Genomic DNA, 27804 nt, shown 5'->3' with positions numbered 1-27804 from the left:
ACATCCCTCCATACCTCCCCCTGCCCCCCAGACCCCTCCGCACCCCCTCTTGCCCCTCCCCAGACCACTCCTGTCCCCCCCCCCCAACCCCTCTGCCCCCCTCTTGCCCTCCAGCTCCCCCTGGCCCCCATCGCCCCCTCCCCACCTCCCTCCCCGCACCCCGCGGCCCCCTCCCGCTGCCGGGCCCCGCCGCCCGTCTCCCCGCAGCCCCGGGGCGGCCCCGGGCCCTCACCGGCCGCGGCCCGGCCCGCAGGAGCCTCCCGGGGACGCCGCGCCTCAAGGAGACTCCCACCACGGCCGCCGCCATCTTGGCACTGCGCACTTCCGCCCCGCTCCGGAAGCGGAAGGAGCCGCCCAAAGAGCGCGGCCCTGAGAAGAAGGGAGGTGGGGTAGTGCCGGCCGCCATCTTGAGTGTGGCGGCGGGTGCGGGGAGGCGCCATGTTGAGTGTGGCGTGAGCTGCAGCACAAGGGGATACGGCGGGCCAGCGCTCCCCGTTCCCCCTTTTTTGGGGATTGGCAGAGCAGTACGTCCCTCCTCGTCCTGAATCCCCATCCTTATTATTTTTTTTTTTTGTTGTTTTTTTGGTAGTGAAGGTGCCAAAGCCTCAGCACCGGGCCAGGCAAAATGGTGGGTGCCAAGGGGCCAAAATGGCGCCCCCCGCCTCAGCGTCTCCCTGAGCGCTCTCCTCGGCTTCTCCCACCGTTATCCCCGCCGTTTTGCCACGCCCCACCTCGTTTCCCACAGCAAATTTATTAGTTAACTGAAATGAAAGCAACACATGCCAAAAAGGTGCCCACGGGCCAGGGGGGTGGCGCAGCTACGGTGTGGCATGCCACCAGCAGAAGGCAAAGGGCCGGCGCTGGACGTTGGTGCCGCAGCGCACCTCCCCGAGCCTCCCGTGGTAGGAGGCGACGTCCTCGAGGAAGTGGCACCGCAGACCCAGGGGCTCCAGGAGGCTGCGGACGTGGCGCTCCAGGCAGCATTCGCCGCCCACCACTGGGCCGAAGGGCTTGGGGATGCCCAGGTCCTTGGCCAGGATGATCATGGGGACCTGTGGGGTGACACGGGGGGCTTTGGGGGTGCCCAGCAGCCTCCCCATCCGATAAGCCAAAGCAAAGCAGTTGGTGATCCTCCCAGAATTGAGTTACGGCTGTTACTTTCTGTAGCCTCCCTTCCCTCAGGAAATCCAGCACTGTTTCCTCTCTTTTTTATATTTAAACCTTGCCATTTCACCACTTTGAAACGTTTTCACCTCAAAGCTGTTCAGGTTAACCCAACCATGAGCAACATGCGTCAGAGACACAAAGCCACAGCCAACCTTTGCTGTCGACCGACCTTAGTCAACCTGCAGAGCCCGGATGGAGGTATTTTCCCTTTCTGGGCAGGAAAACACTATGCTTTTTTGGACATCCTTAGGGATGGGAGGATCATGGTCATGGGCTTAGCTATTTTTCCTCTCCACCGCTCAAAACACACAGCCACTGACTGGAGAGAACGTGAGGAGCAGGGACACCTCTCACCATGTTGGGGAAGTACGGCATGGCCTTGCCTTGCTTGTCAAGCTTGAAGAGCGCCGGCAGGTCGATGATGTCCTCCTCCGTCAAGCCCAGCTCCTTCTTGAGGATGTCCCTGTTCCAGTCGATGCAGCGCTAGAGGGAGAGGAGAAGAAGGAAGGGACTGGGGGGACGGGCAGGCAAGCAAGGTTCCCCCAAGTGGCCTTGTGGACACTCTCATGCAGGAGGAGAACATGCAAAATGCAATACCTCCTTTGAAAGTTCATGCCACCCTGGGGCCGTTATCACAAGAAATGCTGGTTATCACGAGAAATAGTGGTTATCATCAGAAATACCAGCTGTTACCTGAACGTACTGGTTCTGCTGCACCATAATGTTGTTGGAAAGGACCTTGTTAATGGTCACTCGTTTTGTGTCCATCCCCGAATACCCTACAAATGCAAACCCTGATGGGTGAAATGAAGCAATGCCTGCAGAAGCCTGGCTTAAGATGTGGCACAGATATGGAAAAGTTCCCCAAAATCCCAAATTGCCAAGCTTGGATTAAGGTTTTGGGTTGAGGCTGCTGGGAATCCTATTTCTTAGCTTACTGGGAAACCAAGCAAGAGGGAAATCTCTGACTATTTCACAATATCTTCTCCTGACCTGGAGAGAATTGGGAAGTTTGTGTCATCCATCCTCCTGATAATAGAGCTAATAGGTTAATAGTTTCTGTGCTGTCCCAGTTCCCAGCTCCATAAAATCTGAGGTATCCCCTCCGCAGAAGCCACCTCTTGTTTTGGGGCGCTCAGATCCCAGGCAGACAGCACAGTCCCCGCGGGCCCTGTGGTGGCATGGATGTCCTTTCCCGACTTCATTGCCGACAGATGAATTTTATCCCAAACAAAACCTCCGTCAGAGGCTGCCCAAACTGGCTACCAGTCCAGAGTGTCTGAAATGTCACTGGGGTGACGTGAGACCCCCAGTTGTGTCACTCTCCGCTGGAGCTGGTATTTACAGAGATGCTCCAGCCCACCCCGCCAGCATCCCCTCCGGGCAGAGGGCTTTATCCCTCACATCCCACTCACTTTCCCAAAATAGGGCTCGAGGGTGGGCAGGCATCCTGCCTCAAGGACGAGCATGCCAGTCCCCCTTGCCAGCCTTGAAGGGCAACGGTTTGGGAAAATGTCCCCTTCCCTGTGTCCCCGACACCCGCATGTCACTCCAGGCATGTCGGGCGCTGCCGCCCTCAGGCTGCCTCACCCCGCATCAAAGCTCAGCCTTTATTTTAGGGACAGGGATCAGCACGTCTTCCACCCACCCCGGCGGGGATTTGCACAATTCCCCCTGGGTTGCCCGCTGCCCCCTTGCCTTTGAACATGGTGGCTTCGCCCTGGCCCTCCTTCTGCTTCTCCCGAAAGAGCTTGTAGCACGCCGCGGGGCTGGCCATCAGCATCCGAAATCTCTGGGACAGGTGGGAGGGAGAACGGTCACTGAAAGGGGCTTGTCCGAACCCACTGCGTTCATACCCCTCCCTGGGGAAGCTGCCCTCGGAGGCTTGTTTCTGGCCTTTTGCACAGAAGCTGAGGTTAAATTCTGAAGCACGGGGGGGGGTCTTTGCTGTTACTTAATGCTAACAAAATGTACCTGGAGGAGGGTGATTTGCTGCTGTTGATGTTGAAGGGGAATACCTAACCCGAGGGGTCCAATGCTGCTGGGGCTGCCCCAGGAGGGAGGGATGGGGCAGGGGGGCAACTGGGTCCAATCCTGCCCCCCCCCGGTGGGGTACGTAATCCCTGGGGAGGGCAGGGGGAGTGCTGCTGCTGGCAGGGTTGGCACTGCAGCTTCTGGGGGGATTTGCCCTAGGGGTGTCCCAGCTTGGTGATCTCTTCTACAGGGGCTGAGCACAGCCTAGATGAAGGCAGGAGGAGGGTTCGTGGTGTGTGTGTGCGTAGAGACTCCTTTTCTGAACCATCCTGGCGAGGGTTTTCCCCAGAGGGAATGGTCTGCCTCTCAGCAGCTGGCTCTTCCCTGTGTCTTTTTTTTCCCCCCCGTTTCCAGCCCATCTGGGAGATGCTGAGCAGCAGCGAGCCCTGGCCAGCTCCTGTGAGTCTGCCTTTGCAGGCATCTTCCCCCCGCCCCCTTGGTGTTGACAACAGCTAAGAAAATCCCTTCCTGCAGTCAGAGGACTTCGAGGGGCACGGGAGAGAAGCCAAGCAAGCTGGGGCTGTCAAGGAAATGAGCTTTGGGGTTTTCCCCAGCGCTGACCCACTGGGATGAGCTTCCCAGAAGAGAAACCGCGGAGCAGCAGCAGGTTTCGGGGTACCTTTGTGTCGGGGCTGGGCACAAAAGTGACAAACTCGTTGACGTGGCCCACGGCCAGCCAGTCCGAGTAGAGCTCCACGGGAGCCTGCACTTGCTGGGCGAAGAGGAAATCCCGCACTACTCTGGTCATCCTCCTCCCTGCGGGTCTGGGGGCAGAACGACCCCCGAGAGGGGAGTAAGAGGTGTCAATATTTATCCGTCACTGTATGCATGCACAGAGACTGCAAACAAGGTGGAGGAAAGGAGGGAGGGAATGTGAAGGCGGAGACGGAGCGACGGGGCTGGGGGCGCCCGCTCCTAGAGAGGACAAAACTCGGCTGAGGAAGGCGCTTAGTGTGATTTTCTGATGGTGTTTAGGGCCGCCTGTGGTTCCTCTGCACCCCGAACGTGTGCTTTTCCCATCTCTTACGTGGGGAAGCTGCTGCCCACGAGGATCCTCCCCAGGGGGAACTCCTTCCCTGCCACAGCGACCGGCGGGCTGACCTCCAGGTTGCCAAAGGAGTCGAGGCTGGAGACGGCCTCAAAGAGGGGCTCTCTGCTCACGTAGCCGAAATCGGGGCCCTGCAAAAAGAGAAACTGCCGTGAGCGTGGCCGCGAGTCCATCCGTGCCCTTACTCCTCCCGCCGGGCCTGGACCCGCTCTGGTGGGGAAAATTAGCAAGGGTGGGGGCAGAGGAAGAGGCAGCCCTAAAGGCAAAGCAGGGAGATGAAAAGTCTCCAGGGCATCCGGGCTCAGCAATAAACGGTGAGTGCCAGAAGCAGAGATGGAGTCCAGGAGTGATCTCTGCTATCTCGCAGCTGCTTTTTAAGTGTCCACGTTAAGCTAATTAGTTTCTGGGGCAGCCCCGAAGCGGAGGTTCTGGATGGCTGGAGTGGAGCAGGATGAGCTGCGGCCCTCCAGGGTAAATCCTTCCCAGGCATAAGAACCACCTGAAGGGCTGGGCTTCACTTCAATCCCATCTAAGCCTGATTTTCAGGCCTGAATATATCTGGGATTTGAGGTGCTGGGAGATTAACCCTCGGTGCCATGCCTGGGATACGCCGAGCCAGAGATTGTAATGCTAAAAACAAGGCGAAAATGGCACGAGGGGCACAAATCCTGCTTGTCCTCGCTCCCTGTTCCCAGTCACAGGGGTTTGGAGCTCAGGGCCGCGCAGCCCCTCGGACAGAATCCGGTATCTGCTGTTTTTCGTGACATCTCCGTCACTTATTAGCGTCGGGTTTCCTCGGGAGTGCTTCAGCTGAGACAGGTTTTCCTGCAGGCTGTCTCCACTGGGACGGGCACGGCGGTGTTTGCGGGAAGTGCCAGCGCGGGCTCAGCTGCCCGAGCAGCGGCTTGTCCCAGCTCTGTGGGCAGCATCCGAGCCCTGTCAGTTCCAGCTGGATTTGGAGGGGCTGATTCCCCGCGGTTTCCTTTTTCCCTGGTCCCAGGGGCTTAGGGCTTGGCTGGGACGGGAGGAGGACCTGCGCTGCCTCTGGCTGTGTGGTCCTGGCTGGAAAATGAGGTTGGAAAGGTAGGGCTGGGGAGCAGGGGAGGCTTGAGAGCAGAAATTGGTGAGTAGCATGCTAGCAGCTCCGGAGGCTGAAATTGCTCCTCTAAATACGAAGCAAAGCAATTAAGAGGGCTGGGAGGAGCTCAGCTTCTTCGCAAAGGAGTGGATCAGCACAGTATTCCCACCCTGCCCCCTAAATCTGGGACTGCATGCGCTGCCGGCATGAGGAATGATGTATTTCAATGCTTTTTTAAAGCAAGTAACCTTCCCCAAACTGGCATCCGGAAAAAAAAACAACCAAAAAAGTGAGCTGCCAAAATACTGCTGGGGAGCAGAGCAGGGCTGGGCGTATGGGGCAGGGTTCGGTGGCTCCCCGGGGCTGTCCTGCCCTTCCTGCATGGTGAGATCTCAAAGGGATCATTCAAAACGTCATTTTTTCCACGCTTGTCTTCGCGGGGCTCTCCTGAAATGCCCTGGTCGGGGTCAGTGCTCTCCCGGCAGCTTGCTTCGCGTGCCCTGCCCTTCTTGGCAGCCAAGCCCCGTGGGGAGGATTTTGGCAGCCGCCTGTGTCTTGCTGCCTTTCGAGCAAGTAAGTCGGCTCCTCTCACACGTTCCTTTCCTCTTCTGCTTGAGCGCAGAGTTCCATGTGCAGAGGAGGAGAGGAGAAGCCAGCCCGCGGAGACGTCTCGTTTCGCAACTGGGAAACCGAAGCGCTAGGATGTGGCTTAGCGGTGGGGCTCGCTAGGACAGGTCGGCGGCTGGACGTGGTGGTCTCGGAGGTCTTTTCCAGCCCGAATGATTCTGTGGCTGCTCAGGTGTTTGGGGTGAGGAAATGCAGCCCTTGGCCCCTCTGCTCCCAGGGTCCGAGCTCCCCCTCGCCCTCTCACCCAGCCCCTCCAGGGTGGGGGCTTCCCTGGTGGCGGGGCACGGACCCGTCCCTGAGCCGTGCTCGGGGGGAGAGGCTCTGGGTGTCGGGGTGGTTTCTCCGTGCAGAGGGACGGAGCAGTGCTCTACTCCTCTCTTTCAGGCAATTCGTTCTGATGCACGTGGGGTAAAAGAGGTCGAGCACCAACCCCCTGCTCCTGGGGCAATGCCAGCGACTGCCCTGCTCTTACCAGCAGCTCCTTGATGGGGGACTGCTCCAGCCCTCGGTCCTGGGGGGAGTCCAGCACCACCGGGAAGCTTTTGTGGGGGGCCTGGGTGTAGCCGAACTCAATCTCGTCCTACAGCAGGGAGAAAAGCCCATCAGGGAAGGCAGGCTGTGCCCCCCAGCCCGGCGCCCACCTACCTGCATCCAGCGGTCCCCGCGGTTGATGTAGCCGAAGCAAACCTTCAGGTCGCAGCCGGCCTTGTTGACGAGGTTCTTGACCTCCTTGATGAAGAGGTAGTTGTCCTTCACGCTGGGGGAGCGGGCGGGAGGGAAGGGGTGGAGGGCTGCTGGAGGATGCGTGCCTGGCCCAGGCCCCCTGTCCATCTCCCCCCCTGGCTCGGTGACCCCGTGGGGCCGATGCCGATGTGGCCGTGGAGGTCTGGTCCCTCGGCCCTTACCTGCAGACGAAGACGTTCACCGGTGCCAGCGTGCTGGGGGTCATGATCCACGGTGCCACCCTGAACACCACCGTGTCGGTGAAAATCGGCGTGTGGGGGACGCCCTGGGGGAGGCGAGCAGAGATCAGGGACCTTCCACTCCCCACTTACCCCTATCGCCCCAAATTCCCTACCCTGACGTCGTTTGGGGGGCAAGCTAACGGTCTGTTCTCCATCCCTCTGCCCCTTGGGCTGTCGCAGCCTTCCCTCTGCCCCTTTCCCCAGAGCCCCCTGACCTCAGCCAGGGTCTCCAGGAGGCTGACGTGGATGGAGACCAGCCCGGGAAAGGAGTCGTCGGGAAAGCGCAGCCCCTCGACGAAGAAGTTGAGCTCGGCGGCCCCGCCAGCGTGCTGCACGGCGTGGCACAGCTTCCTCCGGCCCAGCACGTGGACGTAGCGCTGCCCGAAGAAAGGGTCTGCAAGGACCGAAAGGAGAAGGTGGGTGATTTCCGAAAAGGTGTGGTGGTTTCTAACCCCTTCTGCTCGTGCACGAGGAGTTCCCACCACCCCCCTGTGCCAAAGCTTCGCCTCTGCCGGCGGGGGAAACTTCATCTGGCAGAACGACCCTAAAGCAGCTCAGGTGCTTGTGGTTTTGCATTTGTGCACAAGACGGGTGGGCAAAACATCTGAGAGCCTTTTCTTGGCTGGAGCCAGCATTGCAAAGATGTTTCCGCAAGGTTTAAGCCCTGGGAGCCCCTCGGACCTCCCATGGGATAGCCATGGCACAAATCCCTGCGCTGATGGATTTAATCCCATGTTTCAATGTGCTTGATGGCACGTTTCTGGGCTGGATGCGTCCCAGGGAATAAACCACCGTGTCCACAGCAGGGAACGAGGAAGGGAAAACGTGTCTTAGAGCATGTTGCCTGGTGCAGGAGGCATCAGGGTGTCAGGACACCTGTGTTTGTTTGTGTTTTTTACTGCTGCTTTGCTGGATGACCTTGGATAAATGGCTTCACCACCCTGTGCCTCTGCTTCTGCGTCTCAGGTTTTCCAACCGATAAAAGGCTTAAGGCTGGAAGAATTTGGGGAAGGGGCGGTGAGGGCACCATGTGCGTCAGAAGCACGGTGTGGGGAGCACGGAGAGGGTGAGGTCGGGATGGGAAGACAAGAGCCTGAGATCACAAAGAGAAGGGGCGAAGAAGGACTTACTCTGCACGTGAAAGACCCCAACTTTGTCGGCATCAGAGACGGGGACGTAGAGCACGATTTCATACCCCCGCGGCAGATGCTGTGGCCCTTCAGTCCTCAGCACCATCCGAGACATATCCAGCAGATCTGGGGTGCGAGCGAGAGCAAACCTGGGTGCACGCTCTGCCAGCTTGTGCGCTCCTGCCCTGCGCCAGGCAGCGTGCCCTTTCCTTGTAACCAGCCTTGGCATGCTGGAAAAACAGCCCGCGGTCCTGCTAGCAAGGCTTGTGGCTTGTGCTTTGAAACATATATTTTTTTTTTTCCCCTGGCACAGCCGGTCCCTGGCCTCAAAAAAGCCGATGGGCACTGGCTTGGCGTGGTTTGGTTTTCCAGGAACAGGCGGGTATTCCTGGCTGCCGGCCGTGCGCCTGGCCCCAAGCATCCCTCGGCCAAGCCCTGCCGTCAGCGGCACCTCCGCTGTTTTTTTGGCTGTGCTTTGTGCCCCTGCTTGACCTTGGGGCGATAATTAAAACAAAATACGAGGGCAGGAGCGTGATCCCGCATGGGGAGCTTACTCAGCAGCTCAGCTGAGTCAGGGCAGAGAGCAGCCAATTCCCAAGCAAGCCTTCGTGCCTGCAAAGATTAAAGAGGGGGGGAATAACAGCGTTTTTGCTTATTTTTTGAAGCGGAGCTGGGCTTGGGACTGCATTACCTTCTTTGCTGAACACCCTTTCGTCATCGCAGTCTGGCGCAGGACTCAAGGGGCTCTCCCTGTCGCAGCTGACCAGCAGGATGGCCCCGTGTCCCTCGGGTCCCCATGTCCAGCTGGCCTGAAACGCCACGCCGGGGCTTAGCGAGGGGACGGGGACGCGGCAGCTGGGATGCGCCGGGCTCCTGCAAACCCATGCAGGGAAGGGGCAGGGTTACCTTGTTGGGATTGTTCTTCTCCACCACGCCATCCCGATCCGCATCGACATCCAGGGAGAGCCCTGCGGGGCAAAACCCCACTGTCAGCCCAGGACAGGGGTCCCCCCCCCCGAGCTGGCAAACCTGTCCCCTGCTCGGAGGGATGCTGCATCGCAGGAGCCTCCCCACTCACCGATGCCGGTGAGGAAGACCCCAGCCTGATCGATGGGCTGCCCTCCCTCTGCGTAAAAGCTGACGATTACCTGGAAATACCCAAATCCGTCTGCTTGGGGAAGGACGCTCTCCATCCCCAGCCAGGAGGGGGTCTGGTACCCAGCACCCCGATTTTTACCTTGTTATCGTTGACCTCGGTGCTGGCCCGGCTCATGCTGAACCTCAGGACCATCCCCTCGTCCAGCGGCCACCGCGTCCCGCTGGGTGCTGGCCCCACCTCGGCTCGGCCCCGCGCCGCCAGCTCCACGCTCACCCCCTCCGTGTGCTTCACCCCGAAGGTGACCGCCCCGGCTGGGGCCGCCCTGCAAGCACCGCGCTCTGGTTTCAGAGGTCTGCGCACCCCAAAGCCACCAATTCCCATCACCATCCGGCTCTCCACCCAAAACACAGGCTGGCGTCTCCGCGCTCGCCACCGCCACTTTTCTGCTTTTCCTCACTGCCCGGGAATGTTTGAGGTGCCTTTTTATTTATTTATTTTTTTATTTTTTTAAGGACAGAACATGCTCTTGTAGCAAAATGAGTCTATTTAGCAGCAATCAGAGCAGATTGCCATTAACCCTAATTACAGCCAAAGCGTTCAGTGCCACTGGAACCTAACTTGGTTTGCACTTCAGCTGAGAAATCTGCGGTAATTGCCAACTGGGGCAAACCCAGCATTTCCCAGCTCAGCCTAGCAGCGTGCCAGCTGAGCTGCAGGACTTCACCATGGGAAACGCTCATTTCTGGGGTGATTTCATGCAATCCCAAAGCATCGCTCCCTGTCCAAAGTGCTTTTCCTGAGCTGCCCTGTGCATCCCCTCTGCCTCTCCTGTCCCTAATTTCCCCATCTACCCAGGGTTATTATTTTTGGGTTGCTTACAGCTCCCAGAATCCAGGCTCCCTTTGAGCACCGAGACCCGAGCGCCCGTGCTGGATCGCCGTTACAGTGCCATTTACTGGGTTTCTGAGTGAGGGCAGCACGGCTGAGCATCGGGGGAAGAGGAAACCTGAGCGCCTGCCTGATGCTGCCTGGGCATTTCTGAAATTGCTCGATTCTGTTTAATTATGCATGCAAAACTGGTTTGGTTTCTGGGCTTCGGGAATCCCACTGGGAAGAGATTTGACCCGGAGAGAAGCCAGATGAGCAGTTTGGCTGAAGTAGTGAGGGCAAGATTTGCAAAAGCAGCTGGGTGAGCACCGGGATGAGCCAGGAAAAGAGCTCATAACCTTTTTATCTTTCAATTATCTTGAAGGGTAGCGTTAGGCTTGCTTTAGAGGCACAGGGGCAGTACCGTGGGGCTTGCAGGCTTTCTGAGCACACCGATTGTCACCAGATCTTGCTTCCCTCCCCTCTCCCGGCTGCATCACCTCCTTTGCTGTCCGTCCCCGTGGCTCCTGCTCGAAACGCCCCGTCCCTGCTCATCCCGCTGTTCTCCAGCAATTTTCTGAGCTAGCACCGCATCCGTTGGCCGCAGGTGGACCAGAGGCACCACCTTTCAGACCCGGGGTACGTATGTCATGCAACACCCGATGCTTGAACCTTGCCCGGGACTTGCGCAGGTTTGCAAAGCCCGGGGAGGATTTGTGCCGACGGGTTGCATCAAATCCTAGAGCTGGGGCTTTTGGGGGAGCAGAAGGAAAGACGAGGAGGGGGAAAACGTGCGTGGGGAGAAATAGGTTGAGGAGCAGGAAGGGTTTTTGCATCCCACTCACCCGTGGACATCGACGGCAAGGTGGGTGCCCAGCACGCACAGCGCCTGGATGCGGCTCCCGTGCTGCAGCCGCAGCGTGCGCTCCCCCGGCATCTCGCTGCCCAGACGCCCCGACTGCCTGCTGCAGGAGCTTCTTCCTCCCCTCGTCTTCCTCTTCCTCAGCCAGCCCCGCAGCAAGTCAACCCACCTTCAGAGCTCGCAAAGTCTGTGATGATGACTCTGCGGCCCCCACCCCGGTTTGGAGGGAGGGGGCGGTTGGATTGGACCCTCCAAAGCCCCAGGAAAATGATCTGGGGCGGGAGGGAAGGGATGGAGAGGGAGGGCGGCTGGCCCCGTGCCCACCCTGTCCCAGCCCCATGCAAGCAGCTCCCCCCGCTGTCCCCGTCCCCGCTCCCTCCAGCATCTCCCCAGGCTGTGATGAGCAGCTCGGTGGGGAGGAGGATGCAAGAGAACCTCGGAGGTGTTTTTTTTTTTGCCCTGCTTTTGAATTCCCCTGGCGTTCGCAACCCTCTCCTCCTCCTGCGCCCCTTTTCTGCTCTCTAGGGAAAAAACCTCTGCCTGCCTAGGGAGGAACAAATCAAATTTCCCAACCCTGGGGCTAGAGCAGGGCGCTCTTTGCTTCCCTGCTTGCTTTCAGCTCGCTTCCCTTTGCCTCCGCGCACGCCGGCATGGGGAAAGCCGCGGTGGCTGTGCACGGCCGGCGCCCCACTTGGCGCCACGGCAAGGCGCACTGGGAGCCAGCGCTGCCCACGCGGGCGTTTGCATTATTTATTAGCGCCGAGCTGAATATTCATGTTGGAAACCAAACTTCTGCCCCAGATTTTGGAATAACCTGCTGCGAGCAATTACAGAGCGAGGAGCAGAAATGCTCAGTTTGATCTGCCCTGTTTGTATCCCTTTTGGGCTTTTCTTTTGAGCTTTCTCCTCTCCCCGTGACCAGGGCAGAGGAAATGAGCTCAAATTTGGTTTCCCATGCTTTTTTAATTATTATTATTATTTTATTTTTTTTCCCTGTGACCTGAGCAAACAAGAGTGCAGACTTCGTATCGCTGAGCAGATTGGGAACATACACAAAAGACAGGCAGAAGAAGGGGCAGTTAGGGGGCACCTTGCGCATGCAAAAGCGAGGTTTGTGGCAAGAGGGAGGCTTTATTGAAGGCCGTGGATGTTCTCTCCCAAGGGTGTAAGAAGCTATAAACACTTTGCTCTCAGGCTGTGCTGTCGTGGTCAGAGCAGAGCTGCTGCTGCGCGTAGCCAGCCCTGGGGGGGGTGCGTTAAGGGCCCCCCTGTTTTGGGTGCCCCAACCTGCGCTGAGCTGCCAGCAGCTGGAGGAGGCTCCCTCCTCGGCAAAGCATCGTGGTTTTACCCTCATCAGTTCGACTCCAGTCTATTCAAACCACCAGCAGTAAGAAACACCAGTGAAAGAGGAACCAGAAAGAGCAATAACTGGGAGAAAGAAACCAGGGCCACATGGTGTTAGCACAAGCAGGCTCCATTCACCAGCTCTGCGCCATGGGAGACTTCCCTTTTTTTTCCCCCAAAGCGTCCCTTCCCTGTGGGCAGCACGTGGGACGGGACGGCCCCGGCTCCTTGGGACCCTGTGCTGGAGACACAGGTGTAAAATCCCCGTTTTAGAAGAAAACAAGCAAAGCAGCTTTTCTAATACCATTTTCACTTCCCAGTTCCTTTACCTGAGGGTTTAGCGTTTCATTTGCCAGCAAGGAAACAAAATGCTGCTTAAATCCTTTTTTCTTATGAAGAAAACAACCCCAGCTGCCCCCCTTCTTGCAGAAGGACCCAAGGTCACCCCACCAGCTGGGGTTTTCCAAGTCAGCAGGGGTATTTCTAGCTGCTCGTGGTTTTTCTTGGAAACAGGGCAGGGTCTTCGCAAGGCTTCGGGATTCTTTGAAAGCCTTCTGGGGTCTTTTCAAGGTTCCCAGGGTCTTTGCAAGACTTTGGGGGTCTTTGCAAGCTGTGTGGCATCTTTCAAAGCCTCCCGTGGTCTTTACAAGCTGCGTGGAGTCTTTGGAAACCATGCAGAGTCTTTGGAAGTCTCCATGGGTTTTTGGAAGGCTTTAGGGTTCTGGCAAGCCTGCTGTGGTCCTTGTGATCTTACTGCAGCCTTTGTAAGGCTCCTGGAGTCTTTGCAAACATCGCAGAGAGCTTTGCGAGCCTCCTGGGTCTTTGCAAACCTCTTGGGGCTGGGAGAAGACAGGCCCAGGAGGCTGCCCGGCCTCAGCCCTGCCACACTCCTTGAATTAGAGAGGACGCGGCAGCGGCGAGTGAGCCTGGAAGTGCCAGGGCCAAATCCTTCCCGCAGAGGCCTCTGCAAAGCTCCTGCCCATTGCAATGCCTCCATTCGGGGAGGAAGGAGACGGGGCAAGCTCTGCGGAGAGGTGACCGTACCCGCATCCCGTGTGGGGACAAGCGCGAGGACCCGCCTGTCCCCAGTGCACAAGGGCCACTGGAAGCTCACACAGCTCACGCAGCCAGTGGCCAAGTAAACCTTGGTCCACGGCGCGAGGGTGGGATTTTGCACGAGGCAGAAGCGCTGTTCCCAGCGCAGGCTTTGCTCTGTGCTATCAGATCGGCCCCGGTGAACCACCACGAGACGTGTGTGCCAACATAAGCACGCGCGCGCTGATGTCTGGAGGCTCGTGGTTTCGCAGCTATAGCTAATCTGGTCAGAGGAGTTTTCTGGTTTTCAAAAATCAGATTAGGAACTGCTCTGCGTAATCTTCCCCGCCGCTGATGGATCTGTGCCTGCCCTAATTCGGGGGGACGGGGAACAGACAGCCAAGCCGAAGCTTGCGAACAACCCCAGGAGCTGCTCCGTGAGGGTTCTCATGCACGCTTCGCCCCGGCTGGGTGCTTTGCAGTCCCCGCAGGCACGTGTGGGACTGCAAGGAGTAGGAGGGAAGCGTGAACCATCCCCCCGTGGCGTCCTTTCGAGCTGACCTTTCGCATTGAGGAGGTGCAAACAGGTGCCCATCCGAGCGGAGGCACGAGGCGCTGCTGGGGCATGTCGCTGCCTTTATTTTGGAAGAAGCAGCCGGCGTCGAGGAGGCAAAGCCAACCCAGCGAGGAGGATGAAGGAGCCCGGGCGAAGCCGCGCCGACCCACGGCCGCGTTGCTCTCCCCGGGGGGGACACGCGGGCGTGCATTTATAGGGCAGTGCGTTTAATGCAAAGCTGGGGGAGAGCGTGGGCAGGAGGAGCCCAGGGCGCGTGCACGGCTCCAGCCTGGGGGCAGAGGCAGTTTTATGGGGTGCTTCGCTTTGGGATTGCCAGGGATGAAGCCTCCACGTTTTACGAGGCGGCAGGCACCTTTGGGGGAGAAGAAAGGACGGAGGGGGCTTTTTGCTGCTTTCTCACCCGGGAGAAGGCGTTTGCAGAGCCGGCACCATCGAGTACTGCTGGGTTTTATCAGCTTTCAAAGCATTTTTTGCTGCTCCAAACCATGCTCCTGCCCTTCACCAGCCGGGACAGGGCATGCAGAGCCTCAGCAGCCTCGCGAGCACCGTGCGGCATTACGGCCCCGCACCAAAACGAAGCAAACCCTCGTGCAAACCGGAGCGGGACATGATAACTGGTTCGATGCCTTCCCCTGTTGCAAGTAATTAGGCTGACAAGGCTCTTAAAAGTTCCTGCCTGCAATTACGCATGCAGAGTAATAAATAAGGTGTAATTATCGGCTTAGGGAGATTATCAAACTTTCCTTGACAGAGTGGCAGTGCAGGATGGGTGAGAAGGGAAGCCCCGCGGGGTCGGGGCTGTTGTGGTGTTCTGGGGGTCGGGTCTTGCTCCATCATGGCTGGAAACAGCCTGAAAGGACCCATCGGGGGGAGAGGGGGACGAAGCAAGGCCCCCCAAAAACAAGCTCGCTGATGTGCAATTCGATCTGGTGGAGAGGCGCAGGGGGTTGGTGCGCCCGCAGAGGGGTCTGAATTTGCCCACTCCTCTCTGAGCCGTCGTGCACAGGGAGCCTTAGTGACAACCTCTCGGGACAAGGTGTTATTAAGGATAAACACTCAGCTCCGAATGGGCCAGATGGCTTAAAACTGAAATTCTTCTTATGCGTGGGTATGTCACTGCTAATAGCAGGTGGAGGAGGAAGGAGAGGTGAAGGCAGCTGCCACCCAGCAAAGATGGGGTGCTTGGGGCTGGAGCGAGCATTGCTGTGCCTGGTCAAAAATGCGCCGTGACTAAACCCCAGTCAGTGGAAAAATAAAAACACCGCACCAAACCCAACACAAGCATGAAGTTTCAGCTTCATTGCTCCTTCCTTGACGGATGCGATCTGGGGCGGGTTTGGGGGGAGCAGCGTGGCCGCGGCGTGGGGAGGAGAGCACGTTCGTGAGCCCGGTGCCGAAGCCCTGGTGCTCGCTGCGAGCCAGAAACCACCGTCCTCCGCCTGCTTCCAGATTACAGACCATAGCAGCATGACCCCGTGGGGATGTAGGTGTGTTCCCTGTCCAGCACAGGGCTCAAACCAGCTGAGCAGGATGCAGTGCCAAAATCACAGCAGGCAGCAAGCTCAGCACCGTGCCCAGTCTAAACCAGCGCGACCAGCGGCCACAAGTGGGAAATCCAACTTGCAGCCTTACATAATGCTCCTTTTTTTGGTAGACTCACAGCCAAATTCTTCCATGGGGGATGCAAGGAGCTCACAGTGATTCTGCTTGGCAGCAGCTTTATGGATTTTAGGGGTGTGTGAGCCCCTAAAACCCTCCTCCAGGAGGTCTCGAGAGCCAACACAATTCACAAATCTCTGAACATCGTGAGTTTGGCTCGAGATGGTTTTCAGGACACGGAATTTGGCTTAAAATCCCAAGCCAAGGTCTTGGAGAGGCTGGAAACACCGCTAGCGTTCCCCTCTCGAGCATCCTGTCCGCCCCAGCAGGCTCTCACGATCTTATTAAAGCCGTGCTCGCGTACGAGACACGGTGCTGCTTTGCTGCTGCAATTAAGTTCGGAGCCCTTTAATGTAGACTTGCTCGTTTAAAGCAGCTGCCGTGGCGCTGGTTTGATCTCACAGGGGAAGGTGCACGCAGGTGGCGGCTCCCGGCTCGCCTCTCCCCCAGCTGAGGACGTGCAGCTCGCTGCCACGGTGGGGACCAGTCCTCCTTGCTCTGCCGAGCCCAGCTCCAGAGCTATCCAGCACAGGGAGGCATCGCCCTGTGGAAATGGGGACTGTCACCGTATCACCCTGCCCCTGTTGCAACGAGACTGGGGATGAACCGCAGCGGGGTTGTCAGCCTGTCGGGTCAGCGGTGATGGAGGTTCCCCATCTCCCTTTTTGTCTCCATCCGTGGGACGTGCAGGGCTGCTGCTGCCTCCATCCCGGGTTGGCCCCGAAGCTCCTTCCCAGAGGAGCAGCAAGATCCATCTCACCCAGTTTTCCTCTTCGCTGTCTAGCGAAGTCTCCTGGGATCGCCTGGAGAGAGATGACTATCTCCTGAAAGCCATTTCTTCCCGCGACCGGGGCATTTCCCGTGGGAGCTTCACGCGCATTAAAAAAAAAAACCAATTCCCCAAGTGCCGCATCCAAACAAAACACCCGAGAATCCCTAATTTCCACGGAAAGCCTCCTGCCTTGTTTTGCTTTCTTTTTTCTTCCCTTCCCTGCTTGCCAAATAACCAGTTTTCCCTGCACCCGTTTCTGTCCGTCGCGTTCACCAGGAGTTGTTATGAAGGGAAGGACCAGCCTGAGCAAACATTTCCTTTTGCTGCTGCAGCGGCGAGTGCCTTGTGCAGGCATTGCCCTAATGGGGTAGCCGAGGCCGTGAGTCACCTGTGGAGAGCCTGCGTGGAAAATTTGGGTTGTTTTAAAGAAAATGCTTCATTTTAATGATACCGTGTATTGTAATAAGCCCAAACTACCACCCTGCATAGCAGGAGGGGTAGAAATGTTTAATGCATAAAGCTTTGGAGTCCTTACAGGGAGCTGTAAGGGAGGTGAGGGGGAAAAGGGGAGAACGAGCCCCGAAAGGGCTGGCTGCTGAGCATCCAGGGCAGGGCTGCGCATCCCCACCCCGTCCTGCCCCTGTGCCCCCTCCCTGGCCCCGCAATTGCCGCCTGGCCCCGGGGGCTGCCCTTATCGCCCGCATCTCGCGAGCGGGGCGGCAGCTTCGCGGGTGGCGGAGGTGGAGACGGCAGGGTCCCCGGTCCACCCCGTCATCGAGGGAAGGGAGGAAGGAGGAGTTAAATTCCCCTGCCTTTTAATCCAGTCATGCTGGTTCACCTACAAAGCCGGGCAGCCAGGCAGCAGCTTCCTTCACATGCGGCCGCCGTCCACGGCACACCATGCCCCAACGCCAGGTCGTGAAGATGTCCACCAGCCGCGCCAGCTACGGCGTCTGCGTGCTGGGCACCGAGGTCTTCCTTGACACCCACCGGTAAGGCTGGAGGGAGGGGGGGTCCGGGCACCGGTGAGCATCCCTAGGGATGATGGCTTTCGGGGGGAGCCTGAAGGCGTTGGGCGGTTTTGCTCTTGGCTTGGAAGCGATGGGTGTTAAGGGGGAAGATCTCTGAGCGCCCACGGAGGTTTCATCCAAGCTCGGTGCATGGGGGCCGTGTGCCCCCAGCTCTGCTTCAGGCGATGCCGTCCCGTGGGGAGGTGCGCCCGAAGGAGGGACGTCGGCCCCAGCAAAAGCAAGGCGTCGAAGCGTAGCCGAGCAATGACGATGTGCAGGCAAAGCCCATGCACACCCCGGCTAAGTGGGATCTATTTCTGGCTGCGAGAGCGTTAAGCAACAGCAATTCAAGATGAGCAACCTGTCCGGAGCTAAACTGGGTTAAAGAACAAATGTGTGGCTCAGGCAGAAAAAATCCACGAGCGGGTTTGCACAGGCGACGTAACGAGAAGGGATTTTTCTGACGTTAAACATAGGGGCTGCTTTATTGGCCAGATATGAGGCTGTATTTACTCTCCTGTGACATTGTCATTATTTAATAAATCACGTTTATAATGATAGCGGCTACAGGCTGAGCCAGTCGGGATCACAGCCGGTGCAATTATTTGGGTTGTGCGTTGGAGCCGGGCCAGGAGGTGCTGATGTCCCCCCGATGGGGCTTGGACCCAGCCTCAGCTGCCCTCAAAAACATTTCATTTTTCCCTTCAGCCAGGTGGGAATACAAAACCCCTGTTATTTGCGTTATTTTTCTCAACCTGCAGTCACAGCAAGCATTTAAGCACGGGGCCCAAGTCCCACCTTGGGCTGATTTGGCTCCTTGGTAGCAAATCTGAGCTTTGGTCCAAAAAGACATATGGCAGATGCTTTTTCAACATTGGGGCTAAAAAAAATAGGAGTCCCTTCATGCCCGTAGAGCACTGGTGGGAGCGACAGCCCTCTCCGTGCTGGGGGAAATCCAGTGATGGATGCTTCCAGCTTTGACCATGCCTTGGTTTGGTTTAGGGCAGAAAACCGAGCTTGGTGGGAATCCCGCGGAAGCTTGTGTCTCCGTGGGGTGATGCAGAGGAGCAAGGGCGGTGAAATCAGGGTGAACAGACCCAAATTTGAGATGTCATAGCATGCAACAGCCTGCAGGTAGACTGCGGGTAGCCTTGCAATGTTGCACACTGGTAAATGCGTGGGGTGACAAGCGAGATGATACCTTAATCTCCCCATACAAGCTACTGCAGGCACCGGGGCTGCCATGCCAAGAGCAACGCCGGGAATAAATCCCTTCTGTGCTTTTTTTCTCCCTGCTAAAATTTACCACCGTGTCCCTTTCCGTGTGCGGCTGGGGAGGCTGGCTCCCGATGGCAGACAGGTTGGAGCACTCGCGCACCCCGGACGGAGGTGCCGGGGCTGTAATGAGCAGGTAGGCAGCACTTCAAAGGCGAGGGATGTCATACAGGTGGGGTGCAGGCTCTCCACGCTCGGCTTTGGGTTCTGCTCCACTTTGGGCATCTCTCAGGTCAGGGTAGGCAACAGCAAAGAACCAGCTCCCCGATGGGTGGCAGCCCAACGTGGCCCTGCTCTCGGTCTGGGTTTTGGGATGGGATGCTGACGTTTTGGGGTTTTTCTTCCTGACGATGGAGGAGGTTGGGTGCCCCAGCTTCAGGGATGTGCAATCTGGGCTTAACCACGGACGGACGTGCCAGAGCTCCAGTGGGAGCCCTGCTTGCTCAACAACGCCACAGAGATAATACTTGTAAAATTCAGGCGACACATTTCGCCACCTGAAGATGGTTGCTTAGTCCCTGAAACCCAGTTAAGGCTGGATTTTAATTCCAGGAGACCCAATTCAACTATTTGGGTCCACAGAGGACAAAAGGAAAGGCAACTCGTGCTCTTTTTCAGATCTACCCCCAAAGGTGCCACGTCATTCGATGTCCATGCCACCTCTGCAGTTACGGTCCACATCATCCACAACCCCATGACAAAACCCATGTTTAACTCCAGATGGCCACTGGATCCTGATATAGAGGTTGTAGTGACCATCGATGTCACCAGCAAGACCGTCAACGACAATAAGGTTTGTTCCTTCTTATGCTCTGAAGCTGGAAAAATTAAGTCAAAATTTCCAGGAAAGCAGGGCAGGCTCGGGCACTTCCAGGCAGTGCAAGCATCAGGCATGATTCCTTAGAATAAACACAAAAACCCAAACAGAACCGTGTGATTATTGTGTACAAAAAATGAAACTAAGAAGGAGAAGGAGATGACATCTTGTGCCCTAAAAAAGAGATAACAGTGATTGCAAAAGCCAGTGTCAGACACTCCATGCCAGGCAGAAAAAAAATAGTCTTGCCTTGGCTTCTTCTATGCCAATTTTTGCGTTGAAGCATGCAGAAATTGTTTGGTTGAGCTATGATTAAAGGAGCAGGGCTTTGATGAACCTTCCAACACCTCGTTGTATGGCATTGCCGGGTCAACGCAATGAGTGGAAAGACCTACTCAGCATGACAGGACGTGGGTCATGATGTGGTGATGTCTTCGCAGGTTAAGATTTCATACTACGGACGGGAAGAGAATGAGCTTTCGGTGGCTTGGTTGTACCTCACCTGCGTAGGTGCGTATTATGGCAACACTTGTCCCAACGCGGCCAGCCCTTCCTGACGCCGCAATCTAGCTGGGTTCAAGGGATGGGAGGTAACTGGGGGATGCAGACTGCCCATCTGCAATGTGCAGTGATGGTTTGGGTGTTCACAGCTTATGCTGACAAGCAGGAGGGAAACAATTAAAATGTTATTGTGCTGCCTTATATGGTGCAAAAAAGACGCAGGCTGGGCACTGTCCCCACCCAACGCACGCAATAAGCAGCCTCCTCTGACCGCCGGGACGATTGTGCTGATGGAGGAGGATCCAAGGATGACCATGTCACCCACCTTTCGCTGCCGAGCCCCTCCTCGACCTCCGGTGCAGCTGGTGGAGCGGAATAGGCCCCAAAGTGTAGTTGTCTGACCTATTTCAGGAGTTTAGGATGAGATGAATCATTCCCTTGAAATGCCTATTTTCCTCTGCTGACTACAAAGGGAGTCTAGACAACTAGTCTGGATGCAGAGTCTTCCACTCGGATGGATTAATTACCTTAAATTTGGGATTTTCTGAAGCACTCACATGATAGTCAGACCTGTGTCCTCAAGTCATGCGCCTGCCTGCCAAAATTGCCCCTGAAGAGGCTGATGGTTTCCCACGTCCCATGGACTCCACTGGAGCCATCCAGGGCCACCGCTGTCCACAGAGCTTTGACCATACAAAAGCTCTTTTCTTGCTTAGATTTAGGACTTCATTTCCAAAATTACAGGCCCGGCTTCTCCATGTGCTCCTCTCTGCATCAAGGAGAAGGCCAACATCTGCTCCAGCGCCCACATTTTACACATGCTGTATACGCCTCCCGCTGTCCAACTCGGTGGATATATGTCTTAAGATAGGCTTTGCACAGATTTAGGTAGGATATAGACGAGGTCTCTGGCAGACCTCCGGTTTGGGCCCAGAAGAGCTCTCAAAGGGAAAGTCCTTCTCAAACTTCGCCTCACCCCTAGCAAATATTTAATGTCCACTCACCCGTGGTGAAGGCACTTTCATGCCTTTGCCGTGTTTAGACTTCATGAAAAAGTGCTAAGGTCAGCATGGAATTGGTGAAACCACAAAAAAATGCCGTGGAGTGAGTATGTCCCTGCTGAGGGACTCAAGACGGGAGAAGACGGGTGGAGACCAGGTGGGGAAAGCCTTAGAAAAGCTGCTGGGTTGCTCTTGTTGGCAGCGTTGGGTCTGGAGCCACGCTGGGGTATGAAGGTGGGGTTGGCTTTGGGTGACTCAATGCTAGCACCGGGGATGAGCCCAAAATGTCCCCGAGAGCTTGTTCCTATGCTGATGGCTTCCTTCTCGCTCTGATGTTGCAGACATATCCCTGGACGTGGATGTGAGCCGTAATGGCAGAGTGAGGAGCAAAGGGAAGGACAAGGTAATGAGAAACGCTGCGTGGCTTTGGGCGACGCGTGGAGGGTAAATGCGGGGAGCTTCTCTTTGCAGCCTCTTCCCTGCAAATCTCCAGGAGGGAGAGGGACTAGGGTGGTGTCTGAAACACGGAAAATAATGTGGCAAGTTCTCAGCCTTCTAATTGAGGAAGAAAACACTTTATTTTTTTATTCTGTGCCAAAATCTCCTTCCTCTCCAGTCCAGCCCCAGGGATAGTACAGAAGAAAACATTTTTTTTTTTTTTTTTTTAATTTGAAACGTGCCACTAAATGACTCATCTGCAAGTTTTGCAAGCAGCAAGAGATTTACCCCCTTGGCAAGAAATCTGCATATGCCCAAGCACTTACGCCCGGGTAATTGTCTGCAGCCAGATCAGCAGCACAAATTGTACATCAAGATGAGATGCGTTTCTAGAAATGGGATATTCTCTTTCAAATGAGGGCTGGCAGATATACACCGGCTTGTTAGGAGATAAGATCTGTTTGAAATAGTCCTTGCTGACCTGGCTGGAAGATGAGGTTAGGAAACGTAGTGGCTTGAAAACATTGCTGCCTTCTCACCAGCCCTGAGTGCACTTTGTGGGATCTCCTCCGAGCGTGGATGTGGCTGTAGGGTTTTCCCAGTCCACCCACTACTGGGAGGAGGCTGGGAGGGAGAAATCTTGCTGGCTCTGCTCCCACCCCCGTTGGCTGCTTCTCCTCCAGGCCAAGTGGACGTGGGGTCCGGATGGGCAAGGTGCTGTGCTGCTGGTCAACTGCGACAGGGACAGCCCCGGCGCGGTGGGGACAGACAGCGGCCAGGTGGACATACGGACCACTGCAGGTAGGACATATGGACCAGTGCAGGTAGGGCGTCATCCGCAGCACCAGGGGACATGTAAGGTCGCACCAGGGAGCTTTGCCTCTTGCAGCACCGCCATCCTTCTCCCTCTGGTCTAAGGCGCCGTTCACGTGTCTGGCGATGGCGAAATGGGTGGCAAAAATAATATCTGGTGTAAGCAGAGCAATTAGAGATAGCAGCAGCGTTACCTGCTTCCCCATTGCAACAGAAATTGGCTCTTTTCCACATCTCCTTCCCCATTTTATTTTCCTGGACATCTCTATAAAATCTGTGAGTGTCATGCATCAGGTTTGCCCTATAAATCCACGCACAACCAAAGACTGTGAGGAGAATAAATAGCAAAGCCCACAGGCAGTGCTGGAGGCTGGAAACCTCCCCACGTCCCCTCTCCTTGTCTCCTTCCCCCCACAGACCTCCAGGACATGTCTGTGATGCTGCTGCGGACTCAAGGTCCCAGCAATATCTTTGCTGAGTACCAGCTGGTCCTGCACGTCCCCGAGTCGGACGCAGACAAAGTGCGTGTTTTCCATGCCATACGTGAGTATTTCCTCCTCCCTTCCTAGATATCCAGGGCAGCCCATCGCGACCCTGGGGTGGGCAAACCCTTTATTTTATTGCTCGCTCTGGGTAAGGGCTGGGTGCCAGCGCTCGCTGGAAACACTTGCTTATCCCCAAAGTTCCTCTGCTGTTTTTAGAGGATGGGGCTATATGGGGAGCTTAAAAACCGTGCAGGGAAAAAAAAGAATTTTTTTTTTAAAAAGAAAAAGCCTCTGTTGAGTGGGATTGCTGAAGTTTTGAGAGCTTCACAGGCAGATAACCCCCCAGTGGCTGCTGGCACCTCTGCGGCGCAGGCAGAGTCCCAGGCGCCAAAGCAGCCCATCTCGTCGGGCTGCGCGCTTTGCCTTTGAACACCCCGGTTGGTGGATCCCAGCAGTTCCCTGCCGAAAATCAGGTCAGAGGAGCCAAGGATATCATTAGATGCTTAACTTGAGACACGCACCTTGAAAGGGTTTGACCCGAGGGCATAGAGTCCTCTTTGTACAAGCAGATCAAGTGTGTTCCCCAGAGAAGAGCAGGCACACCCGCTCCTCTGCAAACCACGCTGGCATCAGCCGCCTCCTTGCTGGTGCCTCTTTCCAGCCCTCTGGATGGGGTGGCCGCCCCGTGCCGGGCTGGCTATTTCGGTGTTTCTGCAGGGAGTGACTCACACCCCCAGTACAAACCCGTGCTGGGGCCGGGTAAGCTCTCCTACGTGCTAGACCGTGTCGGCAGTGGAGAAAACACCTTCTACGTGGAAGGGTTGGCTTTCCCTGATGCGAGCTTCTCCGGGTTGGTTTCCTTCAGCGTCAGCTTACTGGAGGTCCCCCATAAGGTACGTGGGGTCTGCCCCGTCCCTGTCCCACGCAGAGCACCTGCTGGGATTTTCGACTGCTGCTCTCCAGCGTTTCTCCTCTTGCAGTATTCGCCGGGCACCCCGATTTTCACGGATACGGTGGTTTTCCGCATGGCACCCTGGATAATGACGCCCAACACCCAGCAGCCTCTGGAGGTTTTTGTCTGCAGGTAGGAGGGATGTCACCCCATCCAGGCTTGGGGACTCTCCAAGGAGAAGCTTTTGACCCTTCCTTGTTTCACGCATGCTGTACCGGAGCCTAATGTTGCTGTTGGTACCCCTCTGGCACTGCTCCCTTCCCAAGGGGAAGGCTGGAGGACCTTCTCCAAGAGCAAACCTCCTGCAAAGCTATTGAGAAATGTGCTGCACGGTTGGGATGAGAGGTCTTCTGTGCTCCCTCCTTACAGCCTTCGCTCCTTCCTCTCCCTCCAGCATCAAGAGGGGCATCAACTCCAACGAGGTCTTTCTGGAGGAGCTCCAGGCCCTGCTGAGGAAAGCCAACTGCAAGCTGACCATCTGCTCAGAGGTTGAAAGCCGGAGTGACCGCTGGATCCAGGTCATCCCTCGATGCTTGTAATACGCGTCTCTTCTGGTGCTTCTTAAGGGCTCACGGGGCACGCAGGGTGATGTCCCTGCTGCTGACACCCCGGGAGGGATGGGCTGCGTTGCTCGGGGGAAGCACACGGCTGCTAAGAGATGAACCGGGCAACCCTGAGTTAAACCTGGGGAAATGCTGCTGGTGGTGGCAACAAGAGTGTTGCCTGGGCCCTGGGGACATTGTGAGAGGGACCCCATTACCAGAGTGACCCCACTACAAGAGAGACCGCACTGAAAGCAGATCCTTGTGGGGCATTGCAGGTGGGGACCCCTTGCAAGAGGGAACCCACAGGGTGTTGCAAGGGTGACCTTGTGGTGCCTCGCCATCGGGACGCCGGGTACGCGGGTGGGTGGCCGCATGTTCCCCCAGCAAGCCCCAGCCTTGCTCTGCTGGTCCTCGTGGCTGTGAATTGCTCACGTGGGGGGGACCCGTCCCAGGCGCCGCGGTGGCGGGCAGGGCGTCACCCCCGGTCCCCCCGGCACAACCAGGGAGCTCTGGGGTTTGGGCAGCAGCCGAGCTGTGCCAGGATCTCCCCGTTTCCTGCTCCACCCTCACCGCATGCTTCGCCCAGATGGCTATCACCCCCAGGAGCCTTCCTCCTCCTCCTCCTTCTCCTCTCTTCCCCCAACAGGATGAGCTGGAGTTCGGCTACGTGGAAGCGCCGCACAAGACCTTCCCCGTGGTCTTCGACTCACCCAGGAACAGAGGCTTGAAGGACTTTGCTTTTAAAAAGATCCTGGTGCGGCAGGGCATTGCTAACCCCTTTCTCCCCAAAGACCCTCTCCTGGGGCCGGCGGCGGACCCCATCACTGCTCCCCTCTTTCCCCAGGGCCCCGATTTTGGCTACGTGACCCGCGAGCCCCCTGGACACGAAGCCTCCAGCCTCGACTCCTTCGGCAACCTGGACGTGAGCCCACCGGTGACGGTGCGGGGCAAGGAGTACCCGCTGGGCCGCATCCTGATCGGCAGCCCCCTGCCCTGGTGAGACAGGAAAGCGTTGAAAACTGGGGAGTGGCTGCAGCGAGTGGAGAATTTCAGGCTAAATCCCACGAAAGGGCAAATTTCACATGCGAACTGTGCTGCTGTTCCTTCTCCCCGTGCAAAATCCTTCACACACCGCTGTGATTATTTCCCCCTCCCCAAATGTTGGTGCTTTCGCTCCGGTCCTGCAGCACCCGAAGCACCGTGCCTGTTTTCGCCTAGCAAGGGAGTTCAGAAAAGGGTAAAACCTTGAATAACTGGAAATTGTTTTTGCTCTGCCCTCGGCAGCAGCTGTGGGCAGGGAACAACAGCACCCTGCAAAGCCCGCACAAAGGCGGCTCTTCATCCAGATAAACAACAACAGGGCCGAGTCCGGGCAGGATTGGAGCCAGGACAGCAAACGGAGCAAGCCGTGCTGCTGCGGCGCTCAGAGCCTCGCTTACCCCGACGGGAAAATGGGATTTTCCCAGCCTCGCTGGGGCCGTAATTATCCCTTATTACAAGAGGTTTTAATTAATGTTTTCTCAGCCTGCTGCTGGCTGTCTAAGAAAACGCAGGGAGGGATTTAGGGCTCGCAAGGACGGGGTGAATTAAGCCTTGTGCCCATTTCAGGGGGGAATGTGCCGAAGCAGAACGGAGGCATGCAATGCGCAGGTAGATGTCCACGGATACATCTGTGTGCCTGTATTTATATAGCAATGCAGTTAGAGGCGTTTATCTTTGTAAAGGCACATCTGTGTGTGCGCAGCTCTATTTCCCACCTTTCCCCTCCTGAAATGGCTACAAGTGGGCAGAAATGCTGGCATTTCCCATCAAAACGGGACGCGCCGGTGCGACTTCTCCCCTCTGCGTCGGGCATTTTGGGGACAGATCTCACCAAGGGGTGCCATCGCCTCTGTCTCCTCCTCCTCCTCCCTCTGCCCCCAGGGCCTCCGGCCGGCGGATGTCGAAGGTGGTGAGGGATTTCCTTTACGCCCAGAAGGTGCAAGCGCCGGTGGAGATCTACTCGGAGTGGCTGCGGGTGGGCCACGTGGACGAGTTCCTCACCTTTGTCCCCGCATACGACAGGAAGGTAGTGTCCCTGCACCCCCAGCGTCGCACGTGGCGTCTGCTGCTGATGCAGAAAGCCCTTTATTTTGGCAAATCAGCCGAGAAAAAAAAAACAACCACAAACACAACACAACAACTTGGCTTCTGAGCGAAAGGCAAGGCCAACCCTGTGCATGAATCGCCTTCCTTTTGGGTTGGCTTCCCGGAAAACGATGAGTGCCCTGCGCAACCCCTGGGGCTGGGTTTGGGCACGCATGGGCTGGCGCGTGAGAGATCTCCTATTTGCGCACACAAAAAAAATAATAATAATAAAAAAAATCTGGGCTCATCCCCACAGGGTTTCCGGCTCCTGTTGGCCAGCCCCACCGCCTGCTACAAGCTCTTCCAGGAGAAGCAGAGGCAGGGCCATGGCGAAGCCACACAGCTCGTGGGTAAGGCGGCGGGCGAGGGCGTCCCGGCGGCAGCGGGTGCCGGCGGCATCCCTCACCGCTGCGCTGCCGTCCCCCCGCAGGGATGTCGGGCACCGAGCGGAGGAGCATCGACGACATCCTGGCGGATGAGGGGCTGAGGAGCGACAACAAGCACGTGCAGGTGCGCGGGGGTTTTGGGGTGGATTTGGGGAGCGCCTCTGCCCGCACGTGGCTGCTGCTGTGGGGTGGATGCATGCACGGGGAGCAGCTGCAAGGGGCTGAGCACCCTCGGGTGCTGGCAGGGCCTCGGCTTTTGTCCCAGTGGGAGGCGTGAAACCCAAGGCAGGAGGATGCTTGGGTTGGTTGGGGTGGGTTCAGGAGGTCTCTCGAAAAGGATGCAATGGGGCCTGGGCTGCAATAGGATCCACTGGGGTCCGTGCGTGGGGTTTGGGGAGGCAGAGTCAGGGTCCCCGCTCTCTGCAGCGCTGCATCGACTGGAACCGTGACCTCCTGAAGCAGGAGCTGGGGCTGAGCGAGCAGGACATCATCGACATCCCCCAGCTCTTCATCCTGAACGGCTCCCGCGCGGACGCCTACTTCCCAGACATGGTGATACCCCCCCCCAGTGCCCCTTCTCCTCCCTCCCCACCACCTCCTCCCTTCCACACCCTCCTTTTTCACCTTTTGGGTGAAAAACCCCCTGCTTTTTGGTCTGTCCGCAGGTGAACATGCTGGTGCTGGGCAGGCACCTGGGCATCCCCAAGCCCTTCGGGCCACTGGTGGCCGGGCAGTGCTGCCTGGAGGAGCGCGTGCGGGCGCTGCTCGAGCCCCTGGGGCTCTCCTGCACCTTCATCAACGACTACTTCTCCTACCACGTCCTCTCCGGTGACGTCCACTGCGGCACCAACGTCCGCCGCAAGCCCCTAGCTGCCAAGTGGTGGCACGTGGTGCCCTGAAGTGCCCGGGCAGGGGCTCTGGTCTGTCCTGACAGCGGATGATTTATCTCAAAATAAAGCGTTTTGCCAATATGAGCACCGAGGGGCAGCATTTCCTCGCGGCCCGTTCTGTCTCAGCTTGGTTGAAAATGGTTTTTGTTCTCAGAAGGGTCTTTGTGAGCGTGCTGCACGCAAGGCAGCAAGCATCATGCATGCACCGTGCTGCCTTGGGGTCTGGGACCCCATCCCAGCTATCCTACAGCCCCTTGTCCCAGCTTCATATCACCCCCCAGCCCCCCCACATCAGCCCCC

The 27804-nt window shown here is 57.2% G+C and overlaps 3 protein-coding genes across 5 annotated transcripts in view; 1 reads left to right on the top strand and 2 right to left on the bottom strand.

Annotated features, from left to right (window-relative positions):
- Positions 1-367, bottom strand: part of SDHB (succinate dehydrogenase complex iron sulfur subunit B) — a 9909-nt gene extending 9542 nt beyond the window's left edge. Inside the window, exon 1 of the mRNA XM_035344765.1 lies at positions 233-367. Within this exon, the coding sequence (XP_035200656.1) occupies positions 233-307 (75 nt within the window). The 5' untranslated portion in view covers positions 308-367. The remainder of the gene's footprint in view (positions 1-232) is intronic.
- Positions 368-731: 364 nt separating this feature from the next.
- LOC118177270 (protein-arginine deiminase type-2-like) lies at positions 732-11785 on the bottom strand. 2 transcript variants are annotated; one of them, XM_035344840.1, is made up of 16 exons: positions 10861-11785; positions 9287-9470; positions 9128-9197; positions 8956-9017; positions 8741-8858; positions 8050-8175; positions 7135-7313; positions 6860-6963; positions 6600-6711; positions 6427-6534; positions 4229-4380; positions 3821-3965; positions 2866-2959; positions 1861-1946; positions 1551-1650; positions 732-1052 (listed from the first exon to the last, which is right to left on the bottom strand). In XM_035344840.1, the coding sequence occupies exons 1-16, from the start codon at positions 10950-10952 to the stop codon at positions 754-756; spliced, it is 2031 nt and encodes a 676-aa protein (XP_035200731.1). In that variant the 5' UTR covers positions 10953-11785; the 3' UTR covers positions 732-753. The 2 variants fall into 2 exon arrangements, with proteins under 2 accessions (XP_035200731.1, XP_035200732.1); XM_035344841.1 differs by having other exon boundaries at positions 744-1052; positions 1522-1650; positions 10861-10952.
- On the top strand, positions 10134-27588 carry LOC118177271 (protein-arginine deiminase type-1-like). Of its 2 annotated transcripts, XM_035344842.1 has the most exons (17): positions 10134-10654; positions 17089-17256; positions 19168-19342; positions 19807-19876; positions 21210-21271; positions 21990-22107; positions 22537-22662; positions 23322-23497; positions 23585-23688; positions 23951-24074; positions 24748-24855; positions 24946-25097; positions 26025-26169; positions 26485-26578; positions 26659-26738; positions 27041-27166; positions 27280-27588. In XM_035344842.1, exons 2-17 carry the CDS (start codon positions 17165-17167, stop codon positions 27511-27513), a joined length of 1986 nt encoding a protein of 661 aa, XP_035200733.1. In that variant the 5' UTR covers positions 10134-10654; positions 17089-17164; the 3' UTR covers positions 27514-27588. The 2 variants fall into 2 exon arrangements, with proteins under 2 accessions (XP_035200733.1, XP_035200734.1); XM_035344843.1 differs by lacking the exon at positions 17089-17256 and having other exon boundaries at positions 10135-10654.
- The last annotated feature ends 216 nt before the right edge of the window (positions 27589-27804 follow it).

Source organism: Oxyura jamaicensis, chromosome 21 (genome assembly GCF_011077185.1).
Source record: "Oxyura jamaicensis isolate SHBP4307 breed ruddy duck chromosome 21, BPBGC_Ojam_1.0, whole genome shotgun sequence".
NCBI classification, from domain to species: domain Eukaryota; kingdom Metazoa; phylum Chordata; class Aves; order Anseriformes; family Anatidae; genus Oxyura; species Oxyura jamaicensis.
The sequence above is the reverse complement of the archived record's forward strand: the minus strand, read 5'-3'. Positions and strand labels throughout refer to the sequence as shown.

What these genes read in the sequence shown, in the direction of transcription:
- LOC118177270 (XM_035344840.1), bottom strand. Translation starts at nt 10,952, where the DNA reads ATGCCGGGGGAGCGCACGCTGCGGCTGCAGCACGGGAGCCGCATCCAG. An exon ending in GTGGGCAGCAGCTTCCCCAC is followed by an intron (nt 3,966 to 4,228) that starts GTAAGAGATGGG and finishes TTCTGCCCCCAG; the next exon opens with ACCCGCAGGGAGGAGGATGA. An exon ending in TGCCCAGCCCCGACACAAAG is followed by an intron (nt 2,960 to 3,820) that starts GTACCCCGAAAC and finishes CACCTGTCCCAG; the next exon opens with AGATTTCGGATGCTGATGGC.
- LOC118177271 (XM_035344842.1), top strand. Translation starts at nt 17,165, where the DNA reads ATGCCCCAACGCCAGGTCGTGAAGATGTCCACCAGCCGCGCCAGCTAC. An exon ending in AGACCGTCAACGACAATAAG is followed by an intron (nt 19,343 to 19,806) that starts GTTTGTTCCTTC and finishes ATGTCTTCGCAG; the next exon opens with GTTAAGATTTCATACTACGG. An exon ending in GGACATACGGACCACTGCAG is followed by an intron (nt 22,108 to 22,536) that starts GTAGGACATATG and finishes TTCCCCCCACAG; the next exon opens with ACCTCCAGGACATGTCTGTG.